Source organism: Prunus avium, chromosome 8 (genome assembly GCF_965620075.1).
Source record: "Prunus avium chromosome 8, drPruAviu1.hap1.1, whole genome shotgun sequence".
Lineage (NCBI taxonomy): Eukaryota > Viridiplantae > Streptophyta > Magnoliopsida > Rosales > Rosaceae > Prunus > Prunus avium.
In genome coordinates this window covers 2,834,456-2,861,790 of record NC_142291.1, presented here as the reverse complement: position 1 = coordinate 2,861,790, position 27,335 = coordinate 2,834,456, and the positions used below count along the sequence as shown (strand labels likewise).

The following is a 27,335-nucleotide window of genomic DNA, read 5'->3' as shown; positions in this document are numbered from 1 at the left end:
ATTTCCCTACACACCACCATTATACAAATAATTTCAAGCCTTTTAAATATACACAATTACAAGCAATAAACACACAATACAGATGCATGTCATGGCAATATGCACAAGATATATAAGTGATAAACCTACAATACAGACCCAATAGAACTTTATATGCATTTCATGTTTGTTCACCAATGGCCCATGACAGAAAAAATAAAAATTCATTGTACCTTCAACCCTTATCTTTTCTCTCCACAAATCTTGCTCTTATATTTTCCCATTTCCTTCTCTTATATTTTCCAATTTCCTTATGTTATATTTTCTGTCCACAAGCCGTGCTCTTATATTTTCCCACGTCCTTCTCTTATATTTTATCTTCAAAAGGCTTCCTACAAAAGTTTTTCCCATTTCATACACCTACAAGTGCAAAAATGGGAAAAACTTTTGACTACAAAGTAACTACGGAGTGAAGTGAAGTGAAGCCTATCGTCGGATTTGACACAAGGGGGTAATAATGACACATTGTGCAGAAAAACATCATTTTATTTGAAAGAACCAAGAAACAATGTAATTCGTAAGCAGTGAACAGTGTGGATATCAAAGATAATTTAATCCCAATTGCCATTATTTAAACCTCAAACTAAATATGTTGTGTATTCCAGGTTGATTCACACATTGTTACATGTCAATAAATGAAGAAGCTGCGTTACGTAACCACAAAAAGCATGCTGAGAAATGAGAGGCATCACAAAAAACAGAAATCTAACCTCAGGGAGTCTGACAACAAAATATTTTATGTAGTCCCGTCCGCTATTCTTTACAATATTCTCCAAAAGATAAAGTTATGGTGACTTCTGCTCACTAGAAACCTGCAAATTAGTTTCTACAATTAGATACTAAACACTAGTTACATCCAATATTGTTTGAACAAATAAGTGACTGATAAACCAAAGGCCTAACACGAAAATGCTTCCCGAATGAGAAGGGAAATGGGAAGGAGAAGCTATTTCAGTATAGGCTCTTCAAATCCATTTAAAAGATAGCACAAGCAACACATCTGCAGGTACTATAACTTCTAAACTAGCCCATTGTGCACCCAAAACTAATATACATCCCCGCATATGGTTCTTTGCCCTTTGTTTACACATTCAATATTCATCCCAAAACTGAAATTCCAAATAATCACAATAGAATATGAAAAACAAAGATAACTTATCCATATCCAATATGCAAACCCTAAACTTATCAATGACGTGTTTATTTCACTGCCGTACAATGTATAGCCCAAATTACTTTCAAAGACGTACATTTAAAACAAGTCATAAAGGTGTGTCATTGAACTACATTTGTTGTTGTGGAACATGAATAAAACCATAATAAACCATTACAACCATAACAAACTAGCAATACAGCAGCACTAAAATGAATATACAACGTCACTACATCAGCAATAACTCGGCAACAAAGAGCAATACAACATCAATACCAACAGCAAAACAACACCAGTGCAAGCATCATTCCACAAACAACAAACCCATTCACTGTTTCAAACAATGAATCATCGGAATCACAACATTTCAGACCTAAACCAATTTCAGTGAAACCCCTAAACCAATTTCTGAAAAAACCCTAAACCCTATACCCATTTCAGAGAACTCACTAAACCAATTTCAGAGAAAGCCCTAAACCTAAACCCTAAACCAATTTCAAACAAACCCATAAACGATTTTCATACAAACCCATAAACCCGAAGCCGTAAGAAAATTTCGATGAACAGTACCTGGTTCATGTAATCGATGGCATTCATCTTCAATTAACGGATTCCGCTGGGAGAGGAAGAGAGAAGAGAATGAGACCTGAGCGACCAGAGACTGAGAGCGTGAGAGCTCAGCCACGAGCGACGACAGAGTGAGAGCTGAGTGACCAGAGAGTGGAGATTGTGAGAGACGGAGCCAAAGAGAGAGCTGCTTCGCGAGAGGTGATTTTCAGAAAAAGTGTTAGGTGAGCAATAAGTGTACAATAATTTAATAGTCTAAACAAATAATTTAATGTTATAATATCTTCTAGAGTTGAAATCGCTTCATCCAAATAACCTTTAAAGTGTAAAGTATCTTTGAAATTTATTATTCGCGTATAATACGTGTTGATCTTTGTATGCCTTCTAGTTTATGAATGAAACCTTATTCTTAAATAAGTAAACATGCCATAAGATGGTATTTAATTCCCACCAACATACAAGACAAATTGACAAGACTGTTTCGTAGCTTCCAAAGCGCAGCACCAAGCAGAAAATTACCGAGATATAATTAAGAAAAAGTAATAAATATTTAACGTATAATAAAAAATGAAAATTACATAATTTTGTACACATTGTCGAACAAAACAAATTATTCCATATCTATAAATTATCTTACAAGTTACAATGACAAATAACCAAAATTATATAACTAGAATACAAGACACCTACTTCCACTCATCGTGCAATACATGACAATGACATGATTGAAAATTCAAATCCCACCTCAGGCCCCGTCATTTCTACAATTTCCACATCACACCCTGCATAAAAAAACAAAAACAAAAAACAAAACCATTAAAAAATAAATCATCACCCTCCATATGGAGATAAATTTAAGAAATGAATCTGCTTACTGTTGGAACTCAATATTGATTGATTTAGCCGTTGAATCTGACGATGTCTCCAGTGTGGTCAAAAAAGAAATAATTCACTCTCTCTCTCTCTCTCTCTCCCATTATTTGGTTTCTACAGCCCCCTGTCTTTCATCTGAACTTTCCTGAATTAACTTGGGTCAGCAAACATGGGCAAGACCCTCCGAACTCGGATTACTTGGATTTTGCAAAGGAGAGATGCACGGCTTTGATTTTTTTATTTTATAAAGAAAGATTAATTAGATGAAAAGTTCATTTCATTATTGTGCAAAAACATAGAAACAGGAAAACCAAATAGCCAATTTAAGTTTTGATCATTTCTTAATTTGCAAATCCCAGTTATGTCTTCAATCCAAAGTTGCTCAAAGCTCAACTGAGCTCACCAGCAACACCATTAAACATGGCCTAACTCACAAATTAATCCCTATTAACTAACTACACAATTGCGTGTGTAAATGTTGTCACATCAAAACTGGAAAAAGCAAAACAAAAAACTGGATTTTCTCATAAATAAAAAGTTGGGAACTGGCTTGGAATTTTATAAGTACACCTTGGCACCCGATCACTTTGTTGAGAAAGGAAGTTTCCTTGAAATTTCCTTTCACATTTTTGATGGAAAACATTTGTCATTTCACTTTTGTAGTACATTGGCTCTACCAGACCCACATAAAAAAGTAGAAAGCGTGTTCACTACCTCTCTCTGTTTTTTCTTTTGGTGGGTTTTTGGTTGGATTGGTTCTTGTGGTTGTTTTCTTGCCAATTCTCTGGCTTTGTGATTTGTTAATTTGTTGTTCTGCTGAGCTATTGTTCCAGTTGGTGTGTTTCCCTTTCATTGATCTCGAGTTTGTTTTGCTGGGTATTTGCTTTCTGCCCTTCTTCTCTTCTGCTTAATACGTTTTCAATTACCAAAATAAAAATTAAATCTGCCATTTTTTTTTTCACAGATCATTTTCTCTTTACGTATTTACTGAGTGTTTGCAGAACCAGATTTCCAGGAACTGTTTTTCTCCCATGGCCTTGAGCACCCAAAGAGCTTCTACATCTCTTACTTCAGCTGAATGGGCTCCTTCTCGATGGAAACATGATGTTTTTCTGAGTTTCAGGGGCGAAGACACTCGCAGGGGTTTTATCTCTCATTTAGACCGTGCATTGGCCTACTGGCAAGCAATGAGAACTTTCAAGGACGATCGAGAACTTGAAGTAGGAGCAACTATTTCTCTGGAGCTGTTGACCGCAATCAAAGAATCGTATCTTGCCATCATTGTTCTCTCCCCAAATTACGCTTCTTCCACTTGGTGCTTGGATGAACTCTCAAAGATTCTTGAATGCATGGAAGACACCAAGAGAATTCTGCCAATCTTTTATGACGTGGATCCTTCCCATGTACGAAACCAAAAGGGGAGTTTTGCGGAAGCTTTCACTAAGCATGAAGAAAGGTTTAGTGGAGATGCAGAGAAGCTGAATCGGTGGAGAGCCGCTTTAAGAAATGTTGCCAATCTCAGTGGCTTAGATTCAAAAAATTATAAGTAAGCATGCATCCATGAAAAACTTGTGTGTGTCTTAACAAGAGCCCTACTTGGATGTTACATTTCAATTCTTCCTTCAATACAACAAACAACCTTGGATGTTATATTTATGGATTAATGGTTATTTTTAATACTTTGTAGGTCAGAAGCAGAGCTTGTCGATGACATTGTCAAACGTGTGCGGAAGAAAGTGAATCTTACATCCACGTTGTTAGATTCTGAAGAGAAGTTAGTCGGAATTGATTCTGCACTTGATCAACTACGCTTGCATTTAGCTCCCGAAGAAAATGATGTCCGCTTTATAGGGATATGGGGGATGGGCGGGGTAGGCAAAACAACCCTTGCTAAATTAGTTTTTGAGAGAATTTCCCATCATTTCGAGCATCGCTCTTTTCTACCTAATGTGAGAAAGGGAGAGGTTTCTGGTCTAGGAAGACAGCTGCTTTCCTCAATCTTGAAGGAAAATTATATCCCAGGTTGGGATGAAGGGGAGGGAATCCTTAAGAACTGTTTATTGAATAAAAAGGTTCTTCTCGTGCTTGATGATGTGGATCAACTAAACCAACTAGAAAAATTGGTTGGAAACAAAAATTGGTTCGGTGCGGGGAGTAGAATTATCATCACAACTAGAGATAAACGTCTACTTGTTCAGCATGGTACAACAACGTATAAGGTCGAGGTCTTAAAGAATGATGAAGCTCTTAAGCTCTTTAGTCGACATGCCTTTAAGAAAGATCAGCCTGAGGAAGGTTTTCAGGAACTGTCTCAGCATTTCCTAAATTATGCCAACGGCCTTCCATTAGCTCTTAAAATTTTGGGGCTTGCTTTGTATGGGATAGATCAAGATATGTGGGAGAGTGCGTTGGATAATCTAAACAAAATTCCTAATCCAACAATTTTTCATTCACTCAAAGTAAGTTATGATGGACTAGAAGAGATGGAGAAGAAAATTTTTCTGCATGTTGCGTGTCTCCATAGAGGGAAGAATAAAGAGCAAGTAATTCAAATACTAGACTGGAGCCTTGGCATTTCCAGTCTTATTAAGATAGATATTCTTATTAAGAAATCTCTCTTAACTATTGACGAACGCTTTCATAGAAACAATGTTGAGATGCATGATTTGATACAAGAAATGGCATGGACAATTGTTCGTGAAGAGTCTCCCGAGCCTGGTAAATGGAGTATTTTATGCTGTCACGAGGACATTTCTCGTGTATTGATGAACAATACGGTAAGAAGTTATTTAGAGATACTATATATACTTGGACCAAAACATGTGCCATTTTTCAAATGAGAAGTTGTTTAGAGATATTAGACTTTAATGAGATGAGATGAATTAACTTTTTCCTTTTTCTTAATTATATATATTAGGGAACGGGAGCAATTGAAGCCATAGTCCTACGTCTACCCAAATTTGAAGCAGTGCCCTGGAATTGTACTAAAGCCTTCAATAAGATGCACGGGTTAAGGCTCCTTGACTTTGATAATGTGGTGTTTTCTTCATGCCCTAAATTTCTTCCAAATTCCTTAAGAATTATCCATTGGAGCTGGTATCCTTCCAAATCGCTCCCATCAGGTTTCGAACCACATTTGCTTTTTGAACTGAAAATGAGGCATAGCAAACTTGTCCAGCTTTGGGATGGAGCACAGGTAAGATTCTTGAAATACGGCATTTTGTAATGTTTTTTTAATTATAATTATATTGAGTATGATTGTATTGTACCTTGTTTTAACTTGAAAGGTTTTTTGAAACTTATAATTCTACAACTTTTATGTACTGGCAGGATTTTCCGAATTTGAAATATATGCATCTTGGGTGGTCTAAAAATTTGACCAGTATCCCAGATTTTACACGCATTCCAAATCTTGAGGAATTGCATCTGTTTGGTTGTAAGAAATTAGGCGAGGTTCACCCGTCTATTGCAGTTCACAAAAAGCTGAAGGTTTTAACTCTTACTTCTTGTATAAGTATCAAGAGTCTCCCAAGTAAGTTGGAAATGGATTCTCTTGAATTCTTTAGTCTTTGGGGCTGCTCAAAAGTGAAAAAGATACCAGAATTTGGGGAACATATGCAGAACCTGTCAAAGCTTTTTCTATATGAGACTGCTATCGAGCAAATACCTTCATCAATTGAACATCTAGTTGGCCTTGCTAAATTGGATGTAAGTGATTGCAAAAGACTCTTGGGTCTGCCGAGTGCGATATGCAATTTGAAGTCTCTTAAAATCCTCTTGGGGGGTCGATGCTCTAAACTTGACAAACTGCCAGGGGACATGGAGTCTTTAGAGGAACTTTATTTAAGTGGAAGTGCAATGAGAGAGCCGCTTGTTGCTATGAAAAATCTCAAAAATCTATCCCTTCGTGGACCAGTTGATTCAAGGGATGGCATTTGGTGTGGCCTTGACTGCTTACTTGGAATTAGGAAGAGTGTTGACCCTGACCCTTGGCGTTTGGTGTTGTCTTCTCTAACTCATTCAGGGTCTTTGACTAAATTAGATCTGAATGATTGTAATATTGGTGAAGGAGCCATTCCAGATGATATCGGCTGCTTGTCTTCTTTAAAAGAGTTGAAGCTTAGTGGAAACAATTTCGTTAGCCTTCCCTCAAGCATTAGATTCCTTTCTGAGCTTGTGTATCTTGAATTGGAGAGGTGCAAAAGGCTTGAGCGATTGCCAGATCTTCCGTCAAGTAAATACTTATTCGTAAATGTGAACGACTGTACTTCCTTAAATGGGTTGTCAGATCCATCAAAGTTGAGCGAAGGAGCCAATGTGTATGATTTGAAGTTCAGTTGTGTTAATTGCTTCAGATTGGTTGAAGAAGGAGGTTGGATCTGGATTAATATAATATTTGCAATGATATTGACAATGGCCACCTGTCCTGATAACAGTTTTTTTGGGCCTTCTCATACACACCCTTTTGCATGGCCTTCTCCTACAAACCGTTTTGTATGGCCTGGAAGTGAAATTCCAAAGTGGTTCGATAATCGAAGTGTGGGAGATTCAATAATTGTGGAGCAGCCTCTACCGCCACAAACATGCAGTGACTGGGTTGGGATTGCTTTGTGTGTTGTTTTTGAAGATTCTGAATATCTAGACTATGATTATTTAGAAATTCACACATCACCTGCGGTTTCAACGGATTGGCCTAAGTTTAAAGTCGGGCATCTTGGGTCACAACACCTTTGGGTTTTCTATTTGCCTCGCGATAAATCCAGGCTCAAGGACGCCTCTGGCAATCATCGGTTTTCATTCAAAGGGCAGTATCATATGTCTTCAGCCACATCTTGTTGGTCACACAAATCTTGGAAAGCACCACGCAAAGTACGCTCGATTATAAAGAAATGTGGGGCCCGTTTGGTGTACCAGAGAGATTTGGAAGAATTCAGCCGAATTCTGAAAATCCCGAAGCCAGCAGCACTACAGGCATCCGATGACGAGGAGGCAGGTCCAATTGGTAGTAGCGGAAGTGGTAGCTCTGATGACCATGATGAACCATGAATTTGGTTGCTCTAATGACGAGGATGAACAAGGAATTGGTAGCTATGAAAATGAACCAGGAAGTTATAGCTCTGATGAAGACGATGAACCAATCAGCAAAAGATTCAACAAAGTCTAAATTATTTTGTCCTTGGTTCAATCATTCAGTGGGTCTCAATATAATACTTGAAAGGCTAATGACGTTGGTCAATTCTCCGAATTCACCTCAGTAATTGTTAGGACCAATTTTTGGTATATTGGCAATTTCCTATTACAAAAACATAGAGTAGGTCTTTGAGTGTAACTTCCAGTTTCAAGTGACGTTCTGCTATCCTGGATCAGTGTGACTCAGAGACAATGCCAAGGTATGTTTTGCATCCATGCATTCATATTTGCATATTTGCAAGATCATCAAAAGTGGCTATCAGACGTACAGGACTGATATATGGTTTCAGTCTTATGTAATCCAGTGCCAGACATCAGTGAGTTTTTAATGATGGTTTTATAATCTTTAGTTTGATGTTTATTTAAGCAAAAAGGTTTTTTTGTCTTTACAGCTGGGTTTTTAATTAAGTGACTTTATTTGTTTTAAAGAAATAATTTATTTGTTAAAAAGCCCATTTTTGCTAAAAGCCTTTTTTTGGTCTCTGACCTAGTTTTTAAGCGTGGAATTTAAGAAAGGTTTTTTAGCCGTTTTGTTGGGTGTCTGCAGCGTTGAAAAGTATAGAACGACAAAAATATTCTTGCAGAGAGTTTTTTGAGAGTTCATATTGAAAACTCATGTGGCTGTTCCTTGTTAGCTTCCATGAGTGATTAAATCATCATCTTTTTCATATATGTGTGAGTTCATGAGCATTATGCATGTTGGTGATCAGCAGTCGTGCCTTGAGGTGTGAGCAGCCGAGACCAGAGTTGTGCCATCTCTTGTTGACGAAGGAAGACAAGATCGCTGATTGGGTTGAGTAGCAAAGGCGAGTAGGCAAGTCTGCCTTGTGAGCGTTAGTTTTGTGAGTTGAGACTTGTAAGACCTTTTTGTATTCTTTCTCATAGTGATTTGTTCTCCGGCATAGTGCCCGCAGTTGTTTTCCTCATCTTGAGGTTTTTACTGCGTCAACATATCGTGTGTCCCTTTGTGCAATTGTTTGCGTTTTTATTTGAATTTATTCCGCTGCGTATTCTGGAGTTTTCTGTTTACAGGATTGTTGCAGTGTTTCAATCCTGCTGTGGTGTTTAAGTATTAAGAAACAGATCGGTTGGCCATTCTAGGGAATTTCAATTGGTATCAGAGCAGGTCACTAGACGTGCTTAGTGAGATTGTTGGGCTGTGCTAGAATGGATCGTGCATGTGGGTCTGTGACTCATCCTCCGTTTCTTGATGAGAATACTAACTATGGGGCTTGGAAAGCCAAGATGAAATCTTTTCTCTGGGCTCAAGGTACAAAGGTGTGGACAACCATTGAGAACGGTTGGGAACCTCCAACAAAGGAAATTAAAGGACGTGGAAAAGAGGTTGAAGGTGAAGGTCAGTCGACGACAAATGTTGTAATTAAGCAAAACAAGGAATGGACTGATGAAGAAAATGATATGAGTGCCTACAATCAAAAAGGTCTTAACTCCATCTTCACTGCGGTATCAACTGAAAAATTTGAGTTTATATGTCATTGCAAAACCTCAAAGGAGGCTTGGGATATTCTGGAAATTACTCATGAAGGAAATGCCACTGTCAGAGAATCCAAACTTCAACAACTGATGACTAAGTTTGAAAATATGAAGATGCTTGAAACTGAAAAATTTGCTGAATTTTATGCTAGATTGAGTGTGGTGGTGAATGCTTGCAGCAACCTTGGTGATGCAATTCCTGAACACAGAATAGTGAAAAAGATTTTGAGATCTCTGCCTATGATGTATCACGCCAAGAAGACGGCGATTGAAGAGTGTAAGAATTTGAACAATTATAAACTTACTGAGTTAATTGGTTCTCTTACGACTTATGAGATGGAATTTCCAGAAATAAAGAAAAGCAAGGGCATTGCTCTAAATACAGTGAAAGAAGATGGGAGTGACAATGTGTCCGAAGACCAAATGGATTATGCCTTGCTTACAAAACAATTTCGTAAGTTTTTAAAATCTAAGAATTCAAGACCTGGTGAGCAAAGAGGAAATTCAGGTTCAAGTACAAGGGGGAGTCGTCCTCGTGAGTTTACTTCTGACAAGTTATCACATACAACCAGAACTATGGAGAAAAAGGGCTCTAAAGATTCACTGAAGTGCTTTGAATGTGGTGGATATGGACATTTTGCCTCTGAATGCGCAAATAATTTGAGGAAGCAAAATAGTGGGAAAAATAAAGTAATGGCAGCAACTTGGAGTGACAGTGAGTCTGATAATGATTCAAATTCAGACAATGAAGATCAAGTTATTGCTTTCTCTGGGAGAATTCATGTGCAAAAAGATGAAAATTCTGATGTTGAAGAACCTGAGATAGAAGTGGTGATGAAGCAATTCAACAGTCTCTATGATTCCTCTGAAAAACTGAAGAAGGAAAATGCAGAGCTTGCTGATCAAGTGGTCTTTCTACAAGAAGAACTGACCAGGACTGAAGCTGCCTTTCAATCCCAGCTGAAAACAGAAGAAAATTTGCGTGGGTCTTTACTTGAAAAAATTCAGATGCTCCAAGACAAGTACCAGCTGCAGAAAGATATGAATGTTTCTCTTACTTTCGAAAGGGACCATGCTAGTGCTGAATTAAAATTAGCAACGGAAAAAATATTTGGTATGACCATTGGCGCAGAGAAGATTGACAAGATGTTAAGTCTGGGAAAAAGGGCTGGTGATACGAGAGGCTTGGGTTTTGAAAGTGAAAGGTCTAAGCAAGAGGTCAAAGCTGTGAAATTCATCAAAGAATCTTCTTCTACTGAAGTGAAGGTTAGCCCAAAGAAATTTATACCAATCTGTCATTTTTGTGGAGTTTTTGGTCATATACGGCCTAGATGCAATATGCTTAGAAAGAATAAGAGGTCAGCTTACTACTATTCTCCAAGAAATATTAATCTACTTCAAGGAACCAAACTAGTGTGGAGAAAAAAGGAGGAAAAATGCTTGGTGACCTTCACTGCCTTATCTGCCAGAAAATCTGATACGTGGTATTTCGACAGTGGTTGTTCAAGACATATGTCCGGTGATAAATGTTGGTTTACAAATCTGAATACCCAGTGTGTGGAAGGCTCTGTGACGTTTGGAGATGGAAGTAAAGGTAAAATTTTAGGGAAAGGAGATGTTGAGACACTTGGCTTACCGTTCTTAAAGAATGTCATGTTGGTCGAAAATTTGTAGGCAAATTTGATAAGCATCAGTCAACTCTGTGATGATGGTGGCAGTGTGTGGTTTGATAAAGATCAATGCTATGTTGCTGATTTGCAAGGAAAGAAGGTTATGAGTGGTATGAGATCCAAGGATAATTGCTATTGTATTCAGGTGAATGAGAATAAAAGTCTTGTGTGCAACCGAGCTACAGATGACGTGATGGAACTATGGCATAGAAGACTTGGTCATATCAACTTTCGTGATCTCTTGAAGTTGTCCAAGAAGGAGTGTGTCAGAGGTTTGCCAAAGCTAAGTGGTAAGTCTGCAGGAGTGTGTGGTGCATGCCAATTAGGTAAGCAAGTCAAGAGTGCTCACAAAAGCATATCCTACATATCAACATCTCAGCCATTAGACTTGCTGCATATGGATTTAGTTGGTCCTGTTCAGACTGAGAGCATAGGTGGAAAGAAGTATATGTTGGTGTTGGTGGATGACTTCACTCGGTTTACTTGGGTTGATTTTCTTCGTGAAAAATCTGATGCATTCAAGAGTTTCGTGGCTTATGCAACAAAATTCAAATTGAGAAAAATGCTTCGCATTTAACTGTCATGAGACTTCGAACAGACCATGGAACGGAGTTTGAAAATGTAAGCTTTGCTGAATATTGTGAAGAGAAAGGAATAAAGCACGAATTTTCAGCACCTATTACACCTCAACATAATGGGGTGGTTGAGAGGAAGAATCGCACCTTGCTTGAAATGGGCCGTGTGATCTTGACAAGTGCTAAGATAGCGAAAAAGTTTTGGGCAGAAGCTATTAGTACAGCGTGTTATACAGCAAATCGTGTATATCTTAGACCGGGCACAACTTCAACTCCTTATGAGCTTTGGAAATGAAGAAAACCTAACATAAAGCACATGAGGGTTTTTGGCAGCATCTGTTATATTTATAGAGATAGAGAAAACCTAGCAAAGTTTGATACAAGAAGTGATACTGGCATCTTTTTGGGTTATTCTCTCACTAGCAGGGCTTATAGGGTGTTTAACAATAGGACATGTACAGTGATGGAATCAATTAATGTTGTTGTCAATGATAATGATATGTCATTTGGTTCTTGTGCAGATGATGATGAGGATATTATTCCAGCAGCTCCTAGGCAAGAAGAAAAGGACAAGGTTGCTGACATTAATAATGAAGTGCATGTAGAAGAAGATATGTTTTCACCTCCTCCTAGACCTGGTGCTCGGCAAGTCCAAAAAGACCACACACCCTCTGATATTATTGGAGATTTAAATGATCAAAGAAAGACAAGAAGTCAAGTCGTTGCAGAGGTAACTCATCTGTGCTATCTTTCCAAATTGGAACCAAAAAATTCAAAAGAAGCACTCCTTGATTGTGATTGGATCATGGCTATGCAAGAGGAGTTAGATCAATTCGCAAGAAATGATGTGTGGTACTTGGTTCCACGTCCCAAGGACTCGAATGTGATAGGTACTAAATGGGTCTTCCGAAACAAAACTGATGAAAATGGTGTTATTACAAGAAATAAAGCAAGGCTGGTTGCACAGGGATATACCCAGGTTGAAGGGTTGGATTTCGATGAAACTTTTGCTCCGGTGGCAAGGCTTGAATCAGTTAGATTACTTTTAGCCATAGCTTGTCATCTGAGGTTCAAACTACACCAGATGGATGTGAAAAGTGCGTTCCTAAATGGGGTTTTACAGGAGGAGGTATATGTAGAACAACCTGTAGGATTCAAAGATCCTTACAATCCTGATCATGTATATCGTCTTAGAAAAGCTCTCTATGGGCTTAAGCAAGCCCCTAGGGCTTGGTATGATCGGTTGTCATCCCATTTGCTGAATAAAGGGTATGTCAGAGGAGCTGTTGACAAAACTTTGTTTGTCAAAAAGACCAAAAAGGATTTGATTGTTGCCCAGGTTTATGTCGACAACATTGTTTTTGGGTCTACGTCTGAATTGCTTGTAAAAGAATTTACTGAAGTTATGAGCAGCGAATTTGAGATGAGTATGTGTGGGGAGCTGAACTATTTCCTAGGTCTGCAAGTCAAGCAACAAGATCATGGTATCTTTATTTCTCAAACCAAGTATGCAAATGACTTGGTAAAGAAATTTGGTATGAGCTCTGCCAAACCAACCAGGAATCCCATGGCTACACACAACAAACTTGATGCTGACCCATCTGGAAAAAGTGTAGAACAAACACTTTATCGAAGCATGATTGGAAGTCTCTTATACTTAACAGCCAGTCGACCTGACATCTTATTCAGTGTTGGTGTGTGTGCTCGCTTTCAAGCAAATCCAAAGGAGTCGCACTTGAATGCAGTCAAGAGAATCATCAGATATGTAAGTGGTACTCCAACTTTAGGTATATATTATTCATTTGACTCAAATTCTGAAATTGCAGGTTACACCGATGCGGATTGGGCTGGAAACGTTGATGATAGGAAGAGCACATCTGGAGGGTGCTTTTATGTAGGTAATAATCTTGTGTCTTGGCATAGCAAAAAGCAAGCTTGTGTTTCCTTGTCTACAGCTGAAGTGGAATATATCGCTGCCAGAAGTTGTTGCACACAATTACTATGGATGAAGCAAATGATGAGTGATTATGGCATTCAACAAGGTACTTCAACTCTTTTTTGTGATAATCTGAGTGCAATAAATATTTCCAAAAATCTGGTTCAACATTCACGAACAAAACACATAGATATTCGGCATCATTTTATTCGTGAATTGGTTGAAGAAAAGGTAGTAAGTCTTGAGTTTGTTTGCACAGAAAAACAATTGGCTGATTTGTTTACAAAACCATTAGACACTGTTCGTTTTGAAACTCTCAGGAAGTCTCTTGGTATTTGTTCCATTGAATGAATTCTCTCTAATTTTTTTATTTTTATTTTTTATTTTTTGCATTCAAATTTCATTGTTGTATGCCCATGTCGAATAGGTTTATTAGATTATGGTCTTTTTCTGTTTTATTTTTGTAGCTTTGTAGTACATCATTGCACTGTAGTACATCATTGCACTGTAGTACATCATTGCACTGTGAGACACATGCTCTCAGTTGATAGATATTTTCTCCATGTTAGTCTATAGCATTAATCCTTGCTTAGCCAAAATACTCATAGGCTTTCCTGGTTCTTGCACACGCACACCAATATGAGCTATATGAATGCCTATGTTGCAAGATTTTAATTTAAACAAAAATGAAAGATATCTTTGGAGCTTGACTCAGGTTATCCCAAAGTAGCCGGACCTCTTACCTAACCAGTGTCGAGGGTCGCGTCGAATACGGGATGGCTTGGTCCATTGAAAAAAAAAAAAAAAAAAAAAAAAAAAGAAGTCCCAACTTTGAAGCCTTTTGACTCGAGTTGCTAAGCCCATGGAGTATCCTTGATATACTTAGTGCCCTAAAGTCCTCTGCCATGGGAGCATCTGGCCTAAGACTTGTTACAGGTCACTAGAAAGCTTGATAAAGTTGTGGCTTGTGCTCCATAAGAAGAAAAAAAAAAAAAAAAAATACAGCACAATTGTGAATCTGTTGAAGTAAGCTTGTGTGCATTGTCATTCCTATCTCTATTGGTTCACTTTCACACTAAGAACTCCTGTGAACTTTTGCTAACCTTGATTATATGTTGTTGCCTAACATGCAGAGATATTTAAAAACACTTGATGCTGTGGGTTCTCATTGTTACTCTTCAATTTTGACTTGATATCTCCTTACAAGCTTTGCTTAGAAATCGTGTTTGTGACACTGGTTTGAAAAATTCATATCTTGTGTGCCTCATTGCTCATTCATTCTTACCTGTGTTTTTTTTTCATACATTCATGGGAGAATTCATAATTTGGAACTTTTGCCTCCATTGTTCTTTCTGGGAGTGGTTATTTGATGTGCAAGTGGTTATTTACTTGAGGGGGAGTTTGTCATTGCCTATCCAAAAAAGGGGGAGTAAATGTTCTGAGTCATTACTTATTGTATTTTCAGTCATACATGCTTTTCACTGGTTATTTTTGGTTTAGTGGTGCAGAATTCAGGTTACCTTCTATATTGCAAGTGATCATGTTTGAGGAATTTTTTTCACTCACTTGTAATTGGTTTAGGGGGAGAGTGTTAGGACCATTTTTTTTGTAACTAGAGTATTTGTATAGGAAATGCCAAAGGGGGAGATTGTTAGGACCAATTTTTGGTATATTGGCAATTTCCTGTTACAAAAACATAGAGTAGGTCTTTGAGTGTAACTTCCAGTTTCAAGTGACGTTCTGCTATCCTGGATTAGTGTGACTCAGAGACAATGCCAAGGTATGTTTTGCATCCATGCATTCATATTTGCATATTTGCAAGATCATCAAAAGTGGCTATCAGACGTACAGGACTGATATATGGTTTCAGTCTTATGTAATCCAGTGCCAGACATCAGTGAGTTTTTAATGATGGTTTTATAATCTTTAGTTTGATGTTTATTTAAGCAAAAAGGTTTTTTTGTCTTTACAGCTGGGTTTTTAATTAAGTGACTTTATTTGTTTTAAAGAAATAATTTATTTGTTAAAAAGCCCATTTTTGCTAAAAGCCTTTTTTTGGTCTCTGACCTAGTTTTTAAGCGTGGAATTTAAGAAAGGTTTTTTAGCCGTTTTGTTGGGTGTCTGCAGCGTTGAAAAGTATAGAACGACAAAAATATTCTTGCAGAGAGTTTTTTGAGAGTTCATATTGAAAACTCATGTGGCTGTTCCTTGTTAGCTTCCATGAGTGATTAAATCATCATCTTTTTCATATATGTGTGAGTTCATGAGCATTATGCATGTTGGTGATCAGCAGTCGTGCCTTGAGGTGTGAGCAGCCGAGACCAGAGTTGTGCCATCTCTTGTTGACGAAGGAAGACAAGATCGCTGATTGGGTTGAGTAGCAAAGGCGAGTAGGCAAGTCTGCCTTGTGAGCGTTAGTTTTGTGAGTTGAGACTTGTAAGACCTTTTTGTATTCTTTCTCATAGTGATTTGTTCTCCGGCATAGTGCCCGCAGTTGTTTTCCTCATCTTGAGGTTTTTACTGCGTCAACATATCGTGTGTCCCTTTTGCAATTGTTTGCGTTTTTATTTGAATATATTCCGCTGCGTATTCTGGAGTTTTCTGTTTACAGGATTGTTGCAGTGTTTCAATCCTGCTGTGGTGTTTAAGTATTAAGAAACAGATCGGTTGGCCATTCTAGGGAATTTCAGTAATTCACCTTTTCTTTTCAGTTTTCTTTGAGCTATTTGTTTTAGTTGTTTAATTTGCTCTCAAACTTATTGATCTGACTGAGTTTTTTCTTATTATATTTTGGTTATATAGATTTCCATTTCCAAATACATAAATGCAGGATATGCTATAATATTGTTGGGTTTTGAATATTCTTAATTTCAACGTCTTGGAATATTATTATTTACTTACTGGAGTAACAGAATCTTTTTCAACAATGCTACTCTTTTTTACTTAGTGTGTTAAAGCTAATAAATCTAGAGTTAATTAGATTTTAATCATTTGATAAGATCAAGTAAATTCTCATTAAAGCTTAGTTTCAAATTCTCAAAGTTTCCAATTTGATTTCATCATAGCATCTCTGTTTTTATTTCTTACCGTCCAACTTGTGCTACCATTTAAATTGCCGTGTTAGGTTTTATCTATTGTTTTCGAAATGAAATGGATCTAGTCACCGTGTCATTTGTGGGAGCGTATATATTATTTAAACGGTTTTCATTTGAAACACAATATTTTTTAAACGGATCTTCGAAATGTGGAGCCCGTTTGGAAGAATTCAACTGAATATTGAAAATCCTAATGCCAGCAGTATATGGATATTAGTAGCAACCAGGGACGGATCCACAGAAGAGCAAGGGTGGTCAAGTGACCCCTGCAACTCCTAAATCCGCCACTAGAGAAAGAAAAATTGACCCCTGCAATGGCTAGATGGCTGGGCAATTCATGCCCACCATCTGTTCGAGGAAATGCTTCAAAGGGTTGCAGCAACTTCAACTTCAGCGCAGCAAGCAGCATTGCACGCAGAGTGCTTCCTTTTTTAGTCTTTTGATTCACGGAGAAACGACGCCGTTTCATTTAAGGATTTTTTTATTATTTATATTAAACATATTAAAATAAACAGGGCCAACAGCAAGCAATGGAGCTGCTACCCGATAAAGCCCACAATCCCCAATACAGATCAGTGGACATTTCAAACGCAATACTGTTTCCAATTTGTTTTTCTCTGTTTGTTTTATATTAGACATATTGTTTCCAATTTGTTTTTCTCTTTTTTTCTTTCTCTTTCCCAATCTTGCTTTTTCTCCTCTTTTTCATTTCAGTTTTTTCTTTTTGTATATATTTTTGTCTTTGTTCCTTTTGCTCTTTACTTTGTGTTTACTTTTACAGTGTACATCAATGTTTCATTATTGATTGTTTGTTTGTTGTATTGATTCGCTCTTAATAATTAATTAGAGTTTTCTTTCTTTCATGGTTTCATTAGTGAATTAAAGTTATAAAAAAATGTATTATTAATCATTAACAAGTAGAGAGCTTAAAAGGTGAAACATTAATAATAATAATAAATACTGTTTTATTTTTATTTATTTATTTATTTATTTGATTAAAAGTGGTAGAATTTTATTGATAACACATAAAAAAGTACAGAGTAGCCGCAATGCCGAAAATGAGTACAACATCTCCAGTGACCAAACACAAAAATAAATTGGTTTGATCTGGAGAGAATTACGCATAGCAGAAAAACCTAAAACCTCCAATTCGGCAGACAAAAGCACCTGTACTCAAACCTACAATACAGATCCACCGCACAACGGCAGTACCAGCAAATCCGCATCGAAAAGTCGAACACTAAATACAAACATCAGCAAACTTCTATTGAGTTTATGAGAGTTATTAGACTAAAATAAACACAGAAACAAAGGCACCGCACCACATCCTCTCCAGCAAACCAAAGAGATTCGTAGCACCAACATGGCTAAACCTCTTATTTTGCACAGGCAAAACCCGATCCCACACAAACCAGCAACAATCACTTTTCCAACTCCTAACACTGAACTGGAGCAGAATCCATGTGAGTGGACCAAAAGCTGCAACAAAATCATGGCGTCTACGATGGATTGCAGTACTTGCTTCAAAAACGCAACGAAAGCCAAAGAAAAAAGTTGGGTCGACAACACCACACCGCAACCATCCCAGCGACAGCAAGACACATCCAAGAACAACGAAAGTCACCAAGGACCTACAACAGAAAACACACAAACAAACATACGAAAGACAAGATCCATATATATTTGGGCAAGAGGACCCAAAATCCAAACGAATCTGGGGAGAGAAGAGGAGAGGGGAATAAAACTAGGAAAGGAGAAAGGGAGATGAGGAGAGAAAGATGGAAGATGGGGAAGCCACCGACCCCCAAAAGGGGGTCGGCGGCTGCAGAGCGTGGTTGGACTCCAATATGCTTTTTTTTTTTGTACGCATGTAAGTATTAATGCAACTAGACAATTGAGATATATGAATTGTAATAGTACAAGAGATCGGGACTGATGAATTTTTAATAGTTGAAACAAACAATTTAACTGTACAATTGTTAACCCGTTTGTATTTGTTTCCTGAGATGATAGGGTGAAGTTCCCCATTAATTCAAAGACCATGATTTGGTCAATAAATTAACTTTCTTTATGTGTCGAGCGTGCCACTGTTAGCAACTTTTCAATTCTAACAGACTTGAAAGTAATAACTTGCGCCCCAAGCTACTGACTTTGAACAAACGATTGTGAATTTGGGTGAGGAATATCTCCCAAGTAAGTTCTTTTCTATGCCTTAGACTGGTAAGGACTTCACAATTTTTCTCAGTATAAAACCGGCAGTTCTGGCCAGCATAATTGATAACAGATTGAACTATTTTCAGGCAGAACTCCCTTTTACAAGACTCAAAAAGGGAAAACTGACTATACAAAGACAAAAGGAGGGCTGTGCTTCCATTTCTGCCTGGGTAGTTGGCTCTATTCTGGGCTGGACTGGATGTGTTTGTGCTGGACTGGACTTCAAACAGCTTCAACTGTTAGGCTTCGGCTGCAAATCGATACCAAAGCTTGAGTTTGGCAGAGCTTTAATCTATTTCAAGCCCTGGACGGCTTTTAGATGGGCAGAACTGGGATTTCTCCAGTCTGAAAGGGACAGAAGTGGCTGGACTTAAGCTGGAGGTGTGTTGTACTACCTGTGCTGCTTAGTCAGGGCTTTCCATAAATTTGTTGAGGTTTTCGTATTTGAGAAAACTCAAACTCTGCTTGTCTTGGCTTTTGCTGAACCAAATTTGTAACGAGAGAAATCTTGTTATTGTTGACTTATGAACTGGGATTTAAATCAGAAACAGTATTCTAGCTGTCTTTGCTGGGAGAGAGCAGGATGATTCTGCAGGCTTGTTGAGAAGCTTTTGTAATTGAAATGCTTCAGACTCTGGGTCTGGGATTTTTGTGATCAAGTGATCATTTGAGTGTTTGTCTTTTGACTGAGTTTTTGTTTGTTTGATTGGTTGTGTGTGTTGCTCTGTTCACCCTCTCTTGTATATATAGGGAATGTTTTGAGAGTGGGCGGCAAGTAATCGAAAGATCTTCCAATTTTTTAATTGAAACAAACAGGGGTTCCATCCATTTTCTGGCAGGTAAACACTCATCGATCAGTTCCTGAGGTGACTACTTCTGCGTTTTTGATGGGGTGCCATGCCTGTTCTTCCATTTCACCTACTTCTGCGAAAGCCTGTGGTTTTGAGATGGCTAGTTCTCAGCTTTTGAGCAGTTCCCTGTTTCCCGCTTATCTCTTTTAGAAAGCTCAATCTGCTTATCTCTTGGAAACGGTGCCTTCTTTCTCTTTGGGAAAAATATCTCTTTTATAAAAAGACTCTGACCAGGATTTCTGATCTTCTAATGGCAGAGACTTTCTCAGAGACGTCCTGCTAATTGTTTCTTAGTTAAAATTGTTGACTTTTCCAAGCTGGGAGGTCACGTGGGTCTGTCTTTTATGAGATTGCCTTCCTTTAACTGCTTTCAGGCCTTCAATGTTTTGGGCCGAGTACATTGCTTTGGCTTTCTGATAATGGGCTGGATGCGTTTGATGGGCCGAGAGCTTCTATTTTTTAGGTCCAAACAGATGGCCTGATAATGATGCGGGCTTTTGGCTTCTGGACTAGGCGTGCCAAATTTAGGCCCAAACAACAATGTTATCTGAATTTCTAGAGTTCTCGCTACATCCAAAGTGTGGAATTTGGTACACATCCATACTTTTCTTCGAGATAGAATAAACATTGGTAAAATAACAACTTTTTTAAACCATACAAAACTAACGCGTATAAATACTTTCTTATCCCTGTCCTCTCCTTCTATTCGCACTTTCGCCCAACTCCCCCGAACTCAGCGCTCTCTGTCTCTGTCTCTCTCGTTCATTTTCTCCATAGAAATCGAACTGAGCTCTCTCTCCGCTGGGTTTCTCTCTCTCATATCAGTTAACGGTAAGCATCCTCTTCCTTTGAATTTAGGGTTTATTCTTCTAAATTAAATTTAGGGTTTTTCTGTTAAATTAGGCTCTGCTTTTATTTGGGAATTGAATTGAATTGATTAGGCTCTGTTTAATTTATTTTTTTTCTGTTAAATTAGGCTTGTGTCTAATTGAGCAAATACCTTCATCAATTGAACATCTAGTTGGCCTTGGTGAATTGCGTATAAATTGTTGCAAAAGTCTCTTGGGTCTACCGAGTGTGATATGCAATTTGAAGTCTCTTAAAATCCACTGGGGGCTAAGTTGCTCAAAACTTGACAAACTGCCAGGGGACATGGAGTCTTTAGAGGAACTTTATTTAGACGGAAGTGCAATGAGAGAGCTGCCGCTTGTTATGAAAAACCTCAAACGTCTAAGCTTTGCTAAATCATCAACTTCAAGGGATGGCATTGGTATTGGAATTGGGTGGGGCCTTGAATGTTTATTTGGTAGCTCTGATGCCAACAATGAACCGGGAAGTGATAGCTAAGATGACGACGATGAGCCATCAGCAAAAGATTCTAGAAAGTCTAAATTATTTTGTGCTTGGTTCAATCATTCAATGAGGTAGGAGGTGAGCTGTTCTCTTATTACATTTTGGTTATGTACTTGTCCAAAAAAAACTTTTCCATTTCCAAATACATAAATGCAGGATTTACTATGATATTTTTGGGTTGCGAATCTTCTTAAGTTGTTCGTAAATAAGTTGTTCAATTAATGATGAGGAAAAACAAGCAATTGGTGGCATTCTCAAAGTTTTAAATTTGACTGCGTCATACTATCTCTGTTCATAGTTCTTGTATTAGGTAGGAGGAGAGAGAGTAATTCTCTTGTTACGTCTTGTTTGTGTAGTTTGCAGGATGTGCTGTAATTTTATGTCCTCTATTTAAACTGCTCTGTCAGATTTTATTGTTTTCAGAATGAAATGAACCTAGTCACCTAGTGCTATTCTATAAAATTAAACAGATAACTCCGGATAATGTACTGAAAACAGACAAGTAAGCTTCTGTATGCTATGAAAATGCACACTCTAAATCAACATGTTTCGTAACTGAGGGAGGTATCTTGTTGTGCTTAGATGGTTTCTGCTGTAGGTTCAAGTCCACATATTGTATATGTTTAATACAGTGTGTTGGTCAGGTTATCCCCAAATTTGAGATTTTCTTTAACTATGCGGTCCATAACAATGAAGTTGCACAAAAATTGCTCTTAGAATATAATCTTTTGAAATAGTTTTGTCTGAAAATGGACTAAGCCTGCATATAGCTACTTATACTAACAGAAAACAGTAGAACAAATCCTAAAGTATGTATATGCTATAGATTTACAAAACAAACTTGCTCTCTGCTTCCAGGACTTCATTTTCCCTAAATTGTTTGTCCTTTTCCTGTGTTCGAGATATTTTCTGAGTGGATATGACTTGGATTAACTTGTTAATTTCAATGTGTTAGAATATTTACTTCCTATAGTCTTTGAGTAAAAGAACATTTTCAGAGCAACCTTTCAATGCGGTGCTATCAAACTGTTGCTATAGTGAAATAATGGGTGGAAATTGTTAGTATAGTTCTGAGTCTTCCAACCAAAGAAAAAAGGGGAAAATGATTAATAATGACCAAGGAATGTGTGTGAAAATCTAGGAGAAAGGATGAAAGAATAAGAGCGTGAGATAGGAATACTGCTTCTGTAGATCTCTCTAGAGCTAAGGTTACAAGGAATGTGGAGATCTGGACAAGTGTAGGCCTGATATTGAATCAGTCGTTTTCCTTAGATTTTCCAGAGTAATGTTGAGGTCTTGTAATTGTGAGGTCAGCTCCATGCTTTGCTGTATGCTCTTGGTTCAGCTGACTATCAGTGTGAAGGTTAACAATGAGAATAGCTAGGCTAATGGCCAATACAAGAACAAAATATGTATATGTTTTAGGCATACAGTTTAGAAATAAGATTTATTTGCTACTTTAATTCTCAATGGAACATATAAATCAAGCATAGTATGAGATTGTAGAAACAAGATAGCAGAAAATAGACTTGATTTGTTCTTTATTTGAGATATTAAAAAAATAATAATAATAAAATTGAGATGTAAAACAGATTTCTGGGTCTTCTTGTAGGTTTTATTGCTTAATACACAGAATAACAATAATGTAACTTGAGATGCAGTGTTTTGGCCCTTGAATTGTTTAATATATATTTTAATTGAAACTCGCCCCTTCATCTTACAATACCCACTTTTTATGCAGATGAATTGGGAGAAACTTATGAAGATGGCCCGTGCGGTTCGCACTGGTGGAAAGGGTAGCACGAGGAGGTGGGTGAAATTTCAGCTTGAAACTCCTTTTCTCTACCAAGTTGATTCACAGAGGCTGAAGTATCAAGTTTTAGCCTTGCTGGTTTTGAGTTAAATATGTGTGCAGTTTGATAATTTATATGTGCGCCAATTTCATGTCTGATATTGCATTATATTGAGCACCTGATGAAGTAGTTTACTTTGTCAAATTGTTGATTTGCAATTTGTGTTCATTATGTGAAGCAGTTAGCCTGATGGCATGTTGAGTGGATTGTTGTCTTTTGATGTTTTACGATGTTTATTTGTATCTTATTCTTGTAAATTTTTTTTAAGATAGAAATATCTTAATTTTTAGAGTTAACTGCTCTTCCCAGGGGGAACAGAAAGTTTTATCTTTTATTAATTTGTATAACATGCAATCTTTATGTGGCAAACTGCGAACTTAAGTACAATAATCATTTATTGTATGCTGCATTTGGTGCATTAGCTAGTCTAAAGTTCCTCGTTAAACCAGATGATTCCCTAGCTTAAAGAGCCCATAACAGAGAGTTTGTCTCCAATAGACTTAGTGTAATTGTTTTTCCAGTAGAGAGCCTACTCTAGTGGAGAGTGTGATGGGTTCTTCTGCTCTTCTGTTTTCGATATTATCTAATGCTGTGTTCTTCTTCTCTTTAGATAGGATTGTTAATCAATTGAGTAGGCAAAAAATGAGAAAGTAATTCAAGTAGTTAAAACTGAGAATTGTTTGAGTTTACCTCAAATAAGCCATGTAGTGCTCTCTGCTGTGGAGAAAATGCTATTTCTGATGTACAAAGCATTGTCGGGGAATGGTCATTTGGACTTAGACTGCCCTTGAAGTCATTTTATGACTAGTTTTCGGTCATAAGTCTTGCACATTCCTGCAATTGTTTGTAATTAGGACATGTTTGTTGTATGATCTTCATCTTGTTTGTACGTGATTTTGTTTATTAATTTCAGTTCCCAACTTCAGAAAGGAGAAGACTGTTCACAAGACAACTACCGCAGATGACAAAAGGCTTCAGAGCACCATTAAGAGAATAGGGGGTGAACGCTATTCCTGCAATCAAGGAAGTTAACATATTTACGGATGATGTTTTCATCCAGTTCATAAACCCCAGAGGTGAAGCTAACATGCCAGAACTCTGATCCTGTAAATTATTATTTTGATTTTCCTTGTACATTTCAGTTGAAACAAAGAGTATGCCACTAGTTGTTCTCTATCTTTTAAATTTGAAGTGATTGTTTAACTTGTTAACCATTTTGGTGTCTTCCATATTTTAAATGTACTATTAATTTATAAAAATGGATACAATATTGGTGTTGTGTTCTTCTTTAGTGTATTTACTCAATGATTTTATTCCGAGGTTTAGCTGTCAATTGTGCCTTGAATTGGAATTTTTTTTTCAGTGTTGTATTATCTGTTAAGACAACGCACATAAATACATGTTTAGATGTGTTTGTGCCTGGATTTTCTGCTGCGCATTGAGCCTTTTATTTGGCCTTCTTTAGATATTGGTCATATTGGTTTAGAACTTGACATATGATCTTCTCTGTTGTAGGGTTGCAAGATATTCTTCCCAGTATATTATCAGCCGCTTGGGTAAGTGTGCATGTGATCCTTATATTTTGTTCTTGCTTTAGTCCTCAAGTTAAAGAGGACTTGGAGAATTCCTCATGACACCTTTAATTATTTTCAGGGACTTGGACAATTTGATGAAACTGGCAGAGCAGTTCCAGAAGCAAGCCCCTGGTGCTGGTGCTGCTGGTGGAATCACTCCACAAGAGGATGATGATGACGAGGTCCCTGAGCTTGTTGCTGGTGAGACCTTCGAAGCTGCTTCGTAGAGAGTTTCAAGCTGTTAATTTTATCTTTTCGGTTAAAATCTAGTTTTACTATTTCCTAATGCTTGATCGATTATTGTGTTTAAAGATTATTTTCCTGTTTTTAGATGATTGTTATAAACACATCAAGTAACGAAACCCTTTTAAGCCTTCTGATTCTGGAGTTGTGGCAACGATACCCTTCCACAAACGTACTTTTATTTCACTCTACTTTCCTCATCAAGCTGAGCAATTCCTTTCCAATATTATATATAGTGTGAAATTAAGACTCTTTCCTTAATTTACAGATAATCTTTTTACTTGAACAATGTGATAAAAGATCTTTCTCGCTTAGCTTGCTAGTTGACCGTGGAAAAACTGCTTAAACTTGCCTACTTAATCATTTCTAGAACATCCATATTTTTGTGCCTCAAGAGTAAAAAAAAAATAATTATCCATCGAAGCAGCAATGCTTTGGAGTGGTTAAGAGCAATTAATTAAGGAAAATATTAGTCCACAAAACATTATTATATTAATCAGATTCAAAAAAGTAGTAATTATTGAAAGAAAAAGTTGGATTTAGGTTGGTGGCCTCAACATGCTGGATCAATAGAATTCCAGGTTGCACATTAGCTTTTCTTAACCTAGGATATAAACATACGTGCAATGCAAGTTACAGAAAGGATAATGTTTCTTATTCACGATAGGTGAGAAGGAATATACTTTTTTGTTAATGTGATATATACTTATTTACAGGAAATAATGAAAGTAATAGGATCATAAGAATTAAACTGATAACAGCAAGGGCGGCAAGAAGGTTGATCCCACAAGCTATATAATCTTCATGAGGCCCTGTTAGATAAAATCAAGATCCTCAATCAATACAACCCAAAATAGAGAAAGCAAACTTAGCTAACCTATGAGTGAGGCTTCCGAACATATAAAGCAAAGGAGCACTTTGAGTTCATAAGTAACTGCTATTAATCACTTGAGTTAGAAGTTCTTTTTGCAATATAAAAGTGCTCTTTAAGTAGATAGTCATATCACATCAACATGATGTCGTGGTATGATCGTCCTATAAATGTCTCTTTGTAATAATTTTTCTTGCTTTTTAATCAAAAGAAATTTAAGTGAGAAACCCCATTATAAAAAATATATATATATAAATAAAAAAGAAGAAGCAACCTTAGGATACGTAACATATATTAACAATTGAGCTAGAAGCCCTTTTTACAATATATAGCAATAATTCTATTTCTCTTAATTGCAATAATTTCTGAGTTTGGGATGAGTTTTTGGGTTGAACATGATTTAGAATAATTATTTAAATATTTTTACAGTCAGGTTTTATTTTGGACCATTGGATCTGTATTTTAAACATTGAAAACGGTCAGAAAAAATGTTGGCCGTTGGTTGGAGGATCGACGGTATAAGCTGATTGGGTTTAATTAAGGCATTAATTAATGAAACCTTCATACATGATAGTTGGAGGGAAAAAAAAACCCAAAAATGACTAAATTAACAATTTCTTAATTTAATTAGGGAGCTGATTTTCCCACTCCCCTTTTCTCTACTTACACTCTCTTTTGCTTTTTCATACTTACACTCTCTATACGCTAAATTCTTTTTTTTATTTTTTTTATTTTTTTATACCAAGTATGTGAGTACTATTTATCTTTATTGTAATTAATAGATAATAAATTTTTTGGTCTAACATGTTTACAGGTAGAACAACCAAAGAATGCTACTAACCAAACTGTCATTAGGAGCTTAGATATGCAGAGAGCAAGGTATGCATAATAGTCTCAAATTTTTATTCATAAGTGATTGTATATGTCTTCTTATTAAATAATACAAGAAAATGAACTTGGTGGGTGATCACAAATTGCTTAGACCAATAAGAAACAAAAAGAAGAAGAAAGACCGGCCTATGCTGTCTGTTGGTGGTGGTGGTAATAAAAGGCTGGTGGCGTCTAGAATTTGTGTTATTTTATTATTTGATGATGTAAGCTATTGTGAAGGCCAGTTTCTAGGTGTTAGTATGATTTAAGGTTGCAGAATGACTACAGAACTAGTGAAATGGCTTGTATGTGCTTGCTTGCTCTGCTGCTTGCGTGCGTCATTCTGGCCGACATCAACCGAATTGTTATCAACGGAATTGCTTTTATCAACGAAATGGCTTGTGAATGAGGGAGCTGTCAAAATAAGTGTAATAGTCTTGCTTTTATCAACGGAATTGTTATCATTCAATTGTCATTATTTGTGTATGGAGTTAGAATTGCTTTCAGTGGATCCTTATTTTCTTGTTTAGCAGGAGTCCAACAATGGTTAACTTTATTTTCAAAGTGTTGACAGGCTATTACTTAGTAATACCGCATATCCCTTTTTTTGGTAATTGCAAAACCAAAGAGGACAACGTGAGAATATTGATCGATAAACTATATTATGATTGAACAACTTTTAAATTGGATATAGCTGTAACTCCAAAAGCGAGAGTGGTTTTCGATTGTTGGGGACAGGGAGAGTTTTAGCTTAGAGAGAGAGAAAGAGAGAGATCAGCTATTAAATTTGAAATTCTCGTTCAGTGATGTAACTCCAAAAAAGAGTGGTTTTTTTTATTGTGAGGGAGAGTAGTGGCAAATCCAAAATTTGAAAGCTGGTTGGGCGGAACTTACCTAATAAACTCAACTGTACA

General features: G+C 37.1%; 2 protein-coding genes and 1 long non-coding RNA gene across 6 annotated transcripts; all 3 read left to right on the top strand.

The window, feature by feature from the left end:
- Positions 1-3,221: 3,221 nt before the first annotated feature.
- Positions 3,222-7,868, top strand: LOC110746407 (TMV resistance protein N-like). Of its 3 annotated transcripts, none has more exons than XM_021946627.2 (5): positions 3,222-3,508; positions 3,640-4,178; positions 4,320-5,409; positions 5,550-5,828; positions 5,963-7,868. In XM_021946627.2, the coding sequence occupies exons 2-5, from the start codon at positions 3,664-3,666 to the stop codon at positions 7,676-7,678; spliced, it is 3,600 nt and encodes a 1,199-aa protein (XP_021802319.2). In that variant the 5' UTR covers positions 3,222-3,508; positions 3,640-3,663; the 3' UTR covers positions 7,679-7,868. The 3 variants fall into 3 exon arrangements, with proteins under 3 accessions (XP_021802319.2, XP_021802318.2, XP_021802317.2); XM_021946626.2 differs by having other exon boundaries at positions 3,634-4,178; XM_021946625.2 differs by having other exon boundaries at positions 3,223-3,508; positions 3,597-4,178.
- Positions 7,869-8,014: 146 nt separating this feature from the next.
- LOC148291127 (uncharacterized) lies at positions 8,015-10,990 on the top strand. The gene has a single exon (XM_088245416.1). The coding sequence runs from the start codon at positions 8,990-8,992 to the stop codon at positions 10,988-10,990; it is 2,001 nt and encodes a 666-aa protein (XP_088101542.1). The 5' UTR covers positions 8,015-8,989.
- Positions 10,991-20,337: 9,347 nt separating this feature from the next.
- LOC110773764 (uncharacterized) lies at positions 20,338-26,992 on the top strand. Of its 2 annotated transcripts, XR_015826277.1 has the most exons (7): positions 20,338-20,488; positions 20,634-21,088; positions 22,752-22,819; positions 23,777-23,939; positions 24,379-24,419; positions 24,517-24,638; positions 26,366-26,992. It is a non-coding gene; the product is annotated as an uncharacterized LOC110773764 (long non-coding RNA). The 2 variants fall into 2 exon arrangements; XR_002529353.2 differs by lacking the exon at positions 26,366-26,992 and having other exon boundaries at positions 24,517-24,815.
- Positions 26,993-27,335: the final 343 nt, after the last annotated feature.